The sequence below is a fragment of the Merops nubicus genome, unplaced genomic scaffold (assembly GCF_000691845.1).
Source record: "Merops nubicus isolate BGI_N331 unplaced genomic scaffold, ASM69184v1 scaffold45211, whole genome shotgun sequence".
NCBI lineage: Eukaryota > Metazoa > Chordata > Aves > Coraciiformes > Meropidae > Merops > Merops nubicus.
Window position 1 is genome coordinate 2,629 of NW_008587089.1, and position 12,390 is coordinate 15,018.

The window sequence follows — 12,390 nt, forward strand, 5'->3', positions numbered from 1 at the left end:
TGTGTGCCTGCACGCCAGGCTCTCCCAGGGCTCTGGATGAGAATGTTTGCAAAGCACTTCACCTTCAGTGAGCTGTTGTATTTTAAAGAAGTGTGTGTTGTCAGCCTACAAAACTCTCAGGAATGCGATGCTGCCAGCCTGTGTCCTGAACACTTGTGGTACAGCCCTGTCAGGAACAGGCCTGATGCTGGAGACACTTCAGTGCTGGGTGCTGTCCTTGTGTGCAGCACTGACCTGTGACGGTGAGGCAGGAGGCAGAAGGTGGGATTGCTTTAAGTGTAATGGTGAGGTGAAACTGGTGAGTGTAATGGTGAGAAATGTCCAGATATCCCCAGCCTTAGGCAAGTGTCTTGCTCTGGGGTCTGCTGGCAGAACAGAGATGTGAATTTAAAGACAGTCTGGAAAACAATGCCCATGCTGATATAAATGCCTTGAGGTATTCCTGAAACTTTAGCTTTCCTGTTACCCTCCGTGTGACTATCTTAACATGATTTCTGTTTCTCCTTCTAGATACAATTGCTGAGGCTCTGTAAAATGGCGTTACACTTCCACAATGCCATCCCATACGCCATACCTGGAGTGCTGGCACTTCTTGGCTGCTGGTGGATGTATTCCCATAGAAAAAAGCATGTAAGCTATCACAACAAACAAGCAATAGCCATTGAAGAGCAGCAAGAAGTGGTGCCAGAGAATGATTCATCACCCCAAATAGAAGCTTGTGTTCCTCAAAGACTGCCCCTCTCCTCAGAAGAGGAGTGCCCAGAGAGTGAAACCTCGATCTTCCTGCTGTCAGCAGGGTCGTCGACGCCCTCTCTTCTGTGTCACACTCATGGGAGGCGAGATCTCTCACAGGACTTCACAGACCTGTCAGTAATGACATTTCAGCCCAGCACCCTTGAAGACGACAGTGAAAAACTAGAAACAACAGGGTCCCAAGATGGAAGCAGTGTCCCTGCTTGCGTGTGTCTCCCTCTCATCTCAAAGAGCACAGAGTGTCATGGCAGTGCTGCAGTGAGCCTTATACAGGATTCGAGTTCTAGTGCAAGCCAAGATCAGTGGCCACCAGCATCAATGACACTGACACGAGAGTCTTTGGGAATCACAGAGGAGATCAGCAATGCAGAGCAGTCAGATGATTCTTCGTTTAAGCCCCCTAAGGAAATCCAGATGACAGAAATTGTGCCATCAAATACTGGCTCTGTGACAGCCCCTTGCTTGGGATTGGAGAAGGAAGCCAATACCCCACAAGCCTTTCTCAGTAATGAAGTTGTATCAAGTCACAAGAATTCTGCAGCGAGTATGTTACCCGATAGTTTGGAGTCTGTCTGCTTGGAGCAGTCCAGGCAAGAAGAGGTATCAGGGTCAGTTACCAGTACTGTACCTGTGTGTCAGGGGGAGGTGGACACACAGCTAAAAGGAGGTGAACTGGAAAGAGAGAAAATTGGAGGAGTGAGTTTGGACAAGGAAGAGGTTGAGAAAATTGAACAAGTAGCAATACAGATCATTTCCAAGGTAATTTTGGCAGCAACTGAGGAGGTGCTGTCTGGTTCCGCAGGTGGCGTGTCCACACGGATCTGCCAGGCTGCTGCCAGCCGCCTCGGGAGGCCTCTGGAGGTGGGAAGTGTTGTTCCCTCTGAGCAGCCGCTGGCAGAGGAGGAAGCTCCAGCAGGTGAAGAGAGCAGTGCTGGGGTGCCCACGGCCCCGCGGGCAGAGGGACGGGCTCCGTGGGCGTCGGATTGCGGCGGTTTGGCACACGGCTGCTCCTCCGGCCCCCTCCAGGGAGACGTGGGAGACTGTGGGGTGAAGAGCTGTGTGTGCAGGGAGTCCCAGGGAGTCGGTCAGGCTCCTGTGGAAGGCCACGGAGGGTCACTGGGGAAGTTGCCTTTGGTTACGGAGGACTCCGGGTGCAGCGCGTCCGCCTGGGAAGGGGGCCGGAGCGCGGAGGACTCGCTGCAGAGCACGGTGCTGTCTGCCACCTCGGGCCAGTGTTCAGACTCACTGAGCACGTCGTCTGAGCAGAGTTCAGTACCAAGTGACAAACCTCCTGCTCTGGAGCTACCTGAAGAGAGCAAAGTGCCCTGCAGTAATGGGACACTGGAAGATGATGGTCCAGACTCGCACCGTGAGTGCAGCAGGGCAGCAGCGATGGACGGTCATTCAGGAGGTGAGAGACTTGAAAATCCTACAAAAATGTGGTGAACAAGCATTTTATGTGCAATAACCCTTCTGCTTCAGAACATATTTAGATAAATCTCCACGTTTAACTTCCCCAGCAGATGAGCAGGTAGTTCTTGTGTGCAGGTGGGTATGTGCCTGCCCTCAGAATTCCCATCTCTGTAGGATCCAGTGTCAGCTGGGTGATGTTCAGGGTGGCTGCAGAGGGGTGAACAGGCTGTGACCTCCTCTCAGCACAGAGCCTGTTGTCTAAAGCTGTCTGTGCTCAAGCAGCCCACTGCAGTGGGCTCTCTGGATGGAGGCCAGGCTGTTGGACACATCAATGGTTTGAGACATGCCAGTGCAGTTGGTTTCTACTTCAGTTCAGGCAGCCTCTAGGAGGCACTGGGTTCTTCTCTGCTTTATGGGCTGCTGCTGAAAGGGAGCTGTAAGGCAGGTTTCTGAGGTGCTGCCAGATGAACCAGGGATGTGCTCTGATGAACTGTGATAAAATCAGTTGGTTGCAGACCAATTACCCTGAAGCCTTTTTGCTTGGAAGGGTAGGTACATGCCAAGACATCCCAACAGGGAGCAATGTTCATGGAGTTCCTCCATCTGTCTCTGCATTGCTTCTGCCTTCTAGATCTTGGATGATGTGTGCCTGGCAGCACACAAAGGTGTCTGAGCAAATGTTAACCCCTGTGACCTTGGTGATGGATGTTAAAATCCTTTGTAGGACCCTATGGTGCCAACAGCCCTTAATGATGGGATGTCTTTCGTAATTGCTTCAAAGTAGTTGGAACACTTGGTGTTGCAAGGCATGAGGATTGAGTTTGTCAGCAATTAGGGATTAAACCCATGAAACTTTTTTACTAGTGAGAGTGACCAGAGGAAGAAAATGGTTTTGCCTTGTGGCGAGTGCTGGTGTGACAAGAAGGTACAGGAGTGTGTTGTGGAGCCTGGTGGTGACAAGGGCTGGAAGCTCTGCCCTGAGACTGCTGAAGGGTAGGGAGAGAGGCTATAGCAGGTAAAGTTGATCATGTGGCTGTGTTGGGTAAGAGATCCTACAGCTGACCTTCATTCACATCCAGGCTGGGAGACTTAGATCCTCATCCTTGCCTAAGAAGCCTATGGCAGACAGCTTCACTCTTTTCCTTTCTAGGTGTCTGTGCTGTTACTAGTTAAGGTGTGGCAAATGTGAAGCAGCTGATGGATTTGTTTTTCTCTTTAGTCTTGCACTGGATGGTCTGAATACTTGCAAGCAAGTGAGGGTCTTCATGCTTCTGCTTGTTATTCTGGAGGAAGGGTCAACTTCTTGTTACACTGACTGTACCTGGGATCTGACCTGGAGGAAGCTGTTGGAGTTTGTCCCACTCCCAAGTAGAAACATTCCTGGTATCAGCTGTTGGTTTGGGACCAAAACATAGCTAAGCTGTGGCACCTTGTTTCTTTCAAACATATGACAAACTTGGGGAAGAGGTAACCCTCTACCCCAGCTAGTACTGGGCACGCCTGCCACGCGGGTGTTGGGGCAGGAGTGGGATCCTAGAATTGCTCTGGTTGGAGGAGACCTTCGAGATCATCAAGTGCAACCAGACAGTCTGTGTGCCTCCCTGCATGCTGAACGCTGCCAAGAGCCCCGTTCAAAGCAGGGGGAGAATGTGGAATACCTTGCTGCTGCAGCTGGGTGTGGATGTTAGCATAGCTCTCATCCAGCTGGTACCTTGGACTTACAGTGTCTTGTCTCTGCTGCCCTGTGAGGTGTCACCATGCTTGAAGGACTCCTTCTGAGCCCAGACATCCTTCTGTTGCATTCTGTGTGGTGTGCAGGCTTTTCTCCAGGAATAAAAGGAAACTTCTAGTAGGCTGTGTGAGACTCTCCCCTTTCTGAACTGCTGGAGAACCTGGTGCAGGCACACCCAGGGAATGCACAGGAAGAGCTCAACGTGACCTCTGTGACGTGGTTTATTTTCATGGCCTTGTGTCTGGTAGCTGGGTTGTGTGGATTGTCTGAATGCTGACACGTGTGCATGTCTTGTAGGTTCGGATGTAAATAGCATGGATTTTGTGGACAATGGCTGTACCATGAGGAAGACATTGTCTCACCAGAAGCTAGGAGGAGAATCCAGCAAGTCCGACTTCGTTATCTGGGAAATAGCGGTCCCAAAGGTAACCAGCTGCTGGCCTGCTTGCACCTCCTGCCCTGCCCTACATAGCCATTGTCTGGTTCTTCCAGTCTGGTACTGGCTCAGCACCATCCCAAGGAGATCAACAACTCCTCCACAAGGGTTTAAGCCCTGAGCTCCCGTTAGGACTCAGCAGGAGTGAGGAGCCAGTACGCAGCTGCAGGCAAGAGGCATGTCAGGGCCACACGCAGGGTAACGTTGCCTGTTGGACTCATTATTCCCCATTATCTTCTACCCCAATCTGTTAGTCCGATGCTTTGAAGGCATTCAGAAGGCTTTGAGGGTACACAATTAAGAGAAGGTGATGAATTCTTTTACTAGGTAGGAGGGTTACATTTCAACTGCCTGTCCAAACCCTTCCTCACAAGCCAAATGCTCATCTGAGCTTTCTGTGGAGCTCCTGTTTCTCTGTCTTTCTGGTGAACTTTCTTTTGGGTTGAGAGAGAGAGAGAGATTGTGTGTTTTAGGACTGTGTTGATCCCTTCTTCCCTGCTTTGTATGTGCACAATCACTTGTGGCTGTCCTGCACAGCGTTGCTCTTGCAGCTTTCCTTCTTGGCAGACCCAAGTAATTCTGTACCATGAGACAGCAGCTCCTGTCAGGATAAGCTGCCTTGGGTGCTTGGATGCTGTGAGCCCAGTGAAGACATGTAGCACACACATTAATGGATCTGTAAAACACAGGCTAAGGAGACAGTTTTATAGCAGAAAAATAGGTTTCGGTGGTTAGTGAGGACAGGCAGTCACATTTCTTAAAGCAGCTAAGTTTGTATCATACAGGACTATCCACACAGGCTTGGGCCCAGCACTTCTGCTCTGGTGTCTGATCTCTGGCAGTCGTGGTGGCAGGTGCCAGTGGAAGAGCAGAAGTGACAGGGCTTGCACAGACCTCTCTTGGTCTCCCTGACTGCTGTCCAGGGGCTCTGCAGTCTAATGGGCATGGTAGCATGACTCACTCTGTGACTTTTACTCCCCTTCTATTCTAATTGCCTTGTTTATAAATTGCTAAAACTTCGTATTTCATATTGGAATGAAAAAAATGCAGGTAGCATATTTTTTTTAAAAACTCAATAAAGTGGTGGGATAGTGGGAGAGGCTGTGGCTCCACTTGACTGTAGGAAGACAGTTGCTTTTACCAGGTCTGGTTTTGTCCTATCGTGTCTGTCGTTCTACAAGATGTGAAGATGGCTCTATCAAAATGAGCTGTGCTTGCTGATCTGTGTCTCCCTGGGCTTGCTGCAGACCAGCTGAGCTCTGTGCTGGTCCAGCACTGCCTGATATTGATCCTGCCTGGCCCTACACTACAGAAACGTGACAGGGAATGGGGGGACACAAGCCCCAGAGGACAGTGTTGTTTGATCTGCATTTCTCTTCCTGACTGCTGCTTTCTTGTCCCTTCCATAAAGGAATTAGTTGGTCGCTTGATTGGCAAACAAGGAAGATTTATGAGCTTCTTAAGGCAAGCGTCTGGTGCCAAAATTTATGTCTCAACACTACCTTATTTCCGTGACTCCCAAGTCTGTCACATCGAAGGTGAGTGGAAAGTCTCTTTATTCGTGGTTGAAAATGTGGCTTTGGGACCTTGGATGGGCAAGGAATTTAAACAGGCTTAGTGGCTTCGTGGGCCCAGTGCTCCAGAGGAGTGCTCGGTGCTGGTGCAGCAGGGGTGCCTGCTGGCTGCATGTCCTGGCACCTCAACCCTCTGGAGTGCACATTAACATCCTCAGCTGTTGTGGTTTAACCAGCACCTCTTGCAGCATCACTTCAGGCTTGAAGGAGGAGTGATAAGGATGTGTCAGCAAATGTGGTCTTGACTGTGAGGGATGGTGGATTAATTGTGGCTGAAAAATATCTGCCAGGGAATTGCATTCCTACTGGAGGCTAAAGCTGTTGCAGCTGGGGTCTGGCATTCTGAGTGGCTCCTGCTGGCATGACATTGGGTTACATGGCCAATTTATTGAAACTGAAGTTGTTGGTGTAGTGTAGAAGGCTTCTGGTAGCTATATTGCTCCAGGTGGTGGGGGTGGGAGCATCCTCAGCATGTGTGTGCTACAGACTCCCTGTGGAATTTTTGTTTTCCAGGCTCCACACAGCAAGTAGAAAAAGTACTGAGCCTGATTGGCAAGAAGTTCAAAGAGTTGTGTCTCACCAACATCTATGCTCTGCCTCCACCTACACCACTGACACTTCATTCCCTCCTTATGACTGCCTGGGTAAGTAAGTCCCAGCTTGCTGGTGGTGCTGGTGCTGGGGTGACAGGCTGTTGTTGGACACTGCTGTCATAGTATGCAGTTTCTGTGTGACTAGTTTAGGTGCTCTCAAAACTGTTTTGGATATCTGTTTAGCTTCTGTAGCTGTTAGAGATGAGATTTATCTACCTGTGAGCAATAATGAAAACACATCCTGTTGGAGCTGAGAAATGTAGAATCACAGAATCAGTTAAGTTGGGAAAGACCTTTCAGATCAAGTCCAGCCATTAACCCAACAGTGCCAAGTCCACTGCTAAAGCCTGCCCTTCAGCACCACATCTCCATGGCTTCTAAGCCCCTTCAGGGATGGCAACTCCACCACTGCTCTAGACAGCCTGGTCCAGGGCTTGACAACCCTTCTGGGGAAGAAATTTTTCCTGGTATCCAACCTAAAACTCTCCTGGGGCAACTCCTGGTTTCCTCTTGTCCTGGTGCTTCTTAGGAGCAGAGCCCGACCCCCCCCTGGCTCCAGGTTCCTGTCAGGAGCTGTGCAGAGCCAGAAGGTCTCCCCTGAGCCTCCTTTGCTCCAGGCTCAGCACCCCCAGCTCCCTCAGCTGCTCCTCACAAGACTTGTGCTCTAGACCCTTCCCCAGCTTCGTTGCCCCTCTGTGGATGTGTTCCAAGGCCCTGGAGTCTCTTGATTGCCCTTGGACTGTAGCAGAACATTGCACCAAGCTGGAGTTGCCCATCTGGCCTGGCAGGCTTCTGCCCACAGGCTGGGTGTTTGCCTAAGGCAGTAACACTTCAGAGTAGAGCTGAGTTGTTTGTCTGCCCCTGCTGCATAAGGGGCACTTGCTGTGAGGTCAGAGTGGTGCTCTGATCCATTATTGGCATTGTCCCTAAATCCTGAAGCTGATCTTCTCAAAATGTTTTACTTCCTTATGGTATTTAATTACACTTAAAGGAGGTTTTCATGTCAGCATTTCTCAGAAGTTTTCATGGTTTTTCTTGCTACATAGATACTTAAAAAAATTTCTTTGCTTATATTTGGCATCTAGAATCTCTGAAGTAACTGTGCATGTGACTGACTGCATGGGTGTGAAGACAGGCTTTGTTCTGGAGAAGTTCTGAAGTTTTATGCTGGGAAATTGAAGGCACTTTAGATACCTTCCAAGCACAGTAATGCTCAGCAGCTGCCCCACACAGTGGCTCTCTAGCAGACAGGGCAAGTTACTTGGAAAGTAAGGCCTCTGTGACAACCTTGGACAACCCCTGTGCAGAGTGCCTTGGTGTTCAAAACCCCCGTGGGCAGGGATAGTGCAGCGTGTCTGGACCTGTGTCATTTCTGACTGCTCACTGATCTCTTGGGTAGATAAGTGTTACAGCTCCTCTGTGCTGATAGTCCTTGTGTCCAAGAGGGGCCTCTCCACGAGCCTGATTCCTTTAGAGCAACACGGAGCAGTAACAAGCAGCCTTCTGCCTCTCATCCTTTGGGGGTGAAGTACCAGAGTGCCAGGGCTTTCCCACCCGTGCTGTGAGCCTCGGGAGCTGCTGGTGGAACGTGGAGCTGATGTGGAGGAAGCTTGTGTTGCACTGAACAATGAGAATTTCTCTTTCCCATGTGCCAGCTGTTCCTCCCAGATGGGGTCACTGTGGAGGTGGTCGTGGCGAACCAAGTGGATGCAGGACACATGTTCCTGCAGCAGCACACACATCCCACTTTCCATGTCCTGCGTAGCCTTGACCAGCAGATGTATGCCTGCTATTCTCAACCTGAAATCCCAACCCTGCCAACTCCAGTAGAAGGCAAGTAAACTTTGCTCACAAATCATCCAGCTGAGAAACATCTAGGGCCATGTGAAAGCGTGATGCCCCTGAGTTAGGCTTGGGAAGTTTTCCAGTGGGTGATAGTGTGTGATGCTTCATGTGTCATTTCATCCTTTTTTAAGCTGCTGCCAGAGTACAGATGTTGCTGTGCTCCTCCTTGCCCCACTCATCCCTGGAGCACCTTCCCAGCCACTTAGCTGCATGTTGAAATTCAGAATGAGAGAGTTGCATCTCAGGTTATTTCTAATCAATTTGACATCTGGTGTATTTTTTGCTTACAAAGTTTGGAACTGCTCCCAAATCTTCATGGTGTCACTGTCTGCGCGTGGTGGGAGGTGGAGGGTGCACCCATGGAAGGGGTTATCAGTTTATCAGTTACTTTGCTTTTTGGAGACAGCCCTTGCTGTTAGTGAGCTGAGGCTGGGAGGGAACTGGCTGCCTGGGTAGAACAGCATGGCAGTGGCAGACACGGAGGCTGGAGAGTAAAACCCAGCCCTGCTGTGCCCAGCCCCAGCTGCAGACCCTCTCTGACGGGTGTGGGGGGTTGGAAGAAGGTGGAAGCAGCATGAGAAATGCTCTTGATTCTCAGCAGATAACTGCAGCACTGCTAATGCCTGAAGTGCTGATTTCTGGAAATCCACTTTCACTGAGCCTTTCTTCCCTATACTCTTATGTTTTGCAGTTGGTATTATCTGTGCAGCTCCAGGCCTGGATGGGGCATGGTTGAGGGCTCAAGTTATTAGCTACTTCGAAGAGACCAATGAAGTGGAGCTCAGATACGTGGACTATGGAGGATATGACAAAGTGAAGATTGACACACTCAGACAAATCAGGTCTCTAGCTCCTCTTCCATGGCCTGAGGCCATATCTGGCTTGAATGTTCATCAAAGGCATCCATATCATTTGAATTGCTTATATGTTTTTCCACAGCTGGAGTGGGAAATGGTAGAAAGGTTTGTCTCAGCAGCAGGTGTGGATTCCTTGGGAGCACAATGAGCTCTTGCCGAGGCTTTTTTGAAGGGGAGGGGAAAGGAAATGGCAATTTCTGCCACCTCAGTGTGGAAGCTGAGCGAATGGATGCCTTCAGGAGGCCCCAAAGTGTCGTTAATAGATGAGCTAGGAATAAGATTCAGATTCTCTATGCCCCAGCTCCATTGGCTGGGAGAGCTGCATTAGATGAGGGCTTTCTTACACAAACCCATTAAATACTTGATTGTGCCCCAGAGGTGGAAGAGAAGCAGTACAGCCTCTGCTGTGGAGGTGGTTTTTGCTTGGGGCCCCATCCAGCCTGGCGTGCTAATCAAGCAATTTATTGCTGCTGCTTAGATTGCTGGGAGAACAGGCTGATTTTTTTGTTGTTGACTGTCATCAATTTTAAACTGAATTCCTGTTAGAGCAATTCATTAATCAATGTCACCTTAAAGAATACAGGAGTAACTTAAAGCCATGTTCTTATTCTGATTGATTCTCTTTTCTTTAAGGTCTGATTTCTTATCACTACCTTTCCAAGGAGCAGAAGTTTTACTAGACAACGTGGTGCCACTTCCAGGTAATGGAGCTCTCGAGACACGCTGCTGGTGCTTCTGTGGGTTTAAATGGCTGCCAACTGTGTGCAAGCAACGATGCTGCCCAAACCTTCTCCCTCCTATTGCAAGTGTAGCCTCTGATGTGACTAGAGCAAGGATTGGAAAAATTGTATTTTATTCTTCTAAATGTGCTAGCAGAGCATAACCTGTCAGACTCCAGGGGAAAGATGATAAATGTCCAGGCTTTTTCCTGCATGGAGGAGAGAATGAATTACTCTCCTAAACAGCATGCTGGCAGGACTGGCAGAGTGCAGGTGGAGCAGCTGTAACTACTCTGCCTTCTTCTGTCATAGTGTAGCTGTTAATGCAAACTTAGTTTTTAATCTGCTAGACAAACATCTGACATTTTCATACTTCAGTGACTGATGTGTATAGTTCTGTGTTCAAAAGACTGCCCTCCAGACACTGGGAGAATGTCAGTCACTGCCTAGAAATGCTTCTTGGCTTTTCCTTTTCTAGTGGTGTTAGAGATAGAAGCTGTATTGGTGTCTAAAAAGCTGGGTGTGGAAGGGGTGGCTGTAGGAGCAAGGGGTCAGGCCAGGATTCTCCATGGGGGCTTTGGCTGGCAGGACTCCAGCAGTTACCCCAAGGCCCTGACAAGACTGTGGATGGACAGCAGGGTTTAATCTGCTTCTAGCAGAAGTCAGTTTTGCCTGTTCCGTGAGGTAACTGACCCCCGTTGGGTTTTGTGGGGTTCTGCAGATGGTCTTGGGTTAGGGAGCACAAAGGAGAAACTTTATTTTGCAGCAGTTTGGTAGGAAATGAGCAGCATCCCTCCAAAATGGAAATTCTTGTGTCCGATCTACAGTGTAGGTTGTAGCTGTGTCTCCCAGCACCCAGAGGTCTCCTGCTGCCCTGCTGGGGGGGGGCTGGTGGCAGCCCCCACGTGAGCTGAGCTGGCAGTGGGTGTTTGGCCGTGCTCAGGGGCCACCAGCCCAGGGGACAAGTGCTGCTGAGCTCCCAGTGACATTACCGCACTCCACAGGGGTGGGGAAGTCCTGGGGCCCCTGAGCTTAGTCTGCTAAGGATCAAACTACTAATGGCAGCTCAAAGGCACCGCAGAAGGAGACTTTTCTGTCTTCAAAGCCTCCTAATTCATCAGCCACTTATGTTCACATTCACTTGGCTAGTGGCTCTAGGAAGCACGCCATCCTTCCCCTCAGCAGCACAGCAGGAGTCACACTCGTGTGATCTCAGCTCAGCAGACTGTGCGGGCAGATGTACAGCAGCAGTAGGTGAGGACCCTCTGCCCGAGCTGAGGGAGGGGGTCAGACAGGATCAGCGTCCGGGTCCCCTCTGGCCTTTAAAGCCTGTGAACGTTTGGTTTGTTTCCTCCTGCTCTGCTGTGCCCAGACGAGGATCGCTTCTCCCCCGAGGCCGACGCCGCCGTGCGGGAGATGACCAGAGGCGCGGTCCTGGTGGCGCAGGTACAGGAGGGCCCCGGGTGGTCTCCGTGCTGGTGCTGCTGCTCCCCTGCCCCCGAGCCTGCTGGCTGTGCTACAGGCCAAGCAAAGGCAGAGTCTGTGAGCCTGGCTGCTGGGCAGGGCTCTTCTGCAGAGATCTTTGTGTGAGAACTTCCCTGTGCGGGGTCAGCGCCCTGGGGGCGCGTGGCAGGGAAGGGGCTCGCGCTCCTGCTGGTGCTGGTGTGGGCAGGGAGGAGGGGTCTGCAGGGCACAAGTGCCTCACAGATTGTGGCAGGGGCATGGATTCGAGTGACCAGAGCGAACTGGCCAGCGGGGTCTCCCGGCTGCCTGGTGGCAGGAGCTGCACTTCTCTAGCCCACACAGAAGTTAATCTCGTATCTGTGCTGGCCTCGCAGACTCCGTGGCTGGGAGCAGAACTGCTGCACACTGATGTTTTTCTGTGTTTCCAGGTCACAAATTACGACAGTGCGACAGGTCTGCCACTGATACAGCTGTGGAACTTGATGGGAGATGAGGTGTGTATGGTGACATGCGTATTCAACGCTGTTGCAGCTCGTGGTTATGCAGCCTTTATTGTTGATCAGGAACTTGCTGGTGTTTCTACTAGTGGCTTGTTCACCTTTCTACTTTCTTTTTGCTTCTCTTTAGGTGGTGTCAATAAACAGAACTCTGGTGGAAAGAGGATTTGCTCAGTGGCTTGACTACTAGCCATGTCCCAGCTGCCTCTAACTCTTCTGCAGAGAAAAACAAAAGAAAATCTTATTTTGCACTGTTACAATTTGGTTTGGCAAACCCCTACAAGAAGACTTGTTTACATCTGTGTGCGGAGTTTTGTGGTCCATTGAAACTCGTTGTGCTCAGCTGTTACCATTTCACTAGAAACACATACCTCAGCTCGGTGAAAGGCGGGGTGTTAAAGCCATAATGACAGATATTGTAGCTTTAAAGCAAAAAAATCCTCCCTGGCCTCTACTCAAAAGTCGAATAGAAACCCCCTGAAAGCCTTGGGGCCTGCTCCAAGTTAG

General features: G+C 50.3%; 1 protein-coding gene across 1 annotated transcript; it reads left to right on the top strand.

Annotated features, from left to right (window-relative positions):
• Positions 1-534: 534 nt before the first annotated feature.
• Positions 535-12,073, top strand: AKAP1 (A kinase (PRKA) anchor protein 1). Its single transcript, XM_008948807.1, has 10 exons — positions 535-2,164; positions 4,196-4,323; positions 5,746-5,872; positions 6,422-6,552; positions 8,157-8,334; positions 9,038-9,188; positions 9,837-9,904; positions 11,295-11,368; positions 11,815-11,880; positions 12,014-12,073. The coding sequence occupies exons 1-10, from the start codon at positions 535-537 to the stop codon at positions 12,071-12,073; spliced, it is 2,613 nt and encodes an 870-aa protein (XP_008947055.1).
• Positions 12,074-12,390: the final 317 nt, after the last annotated feature.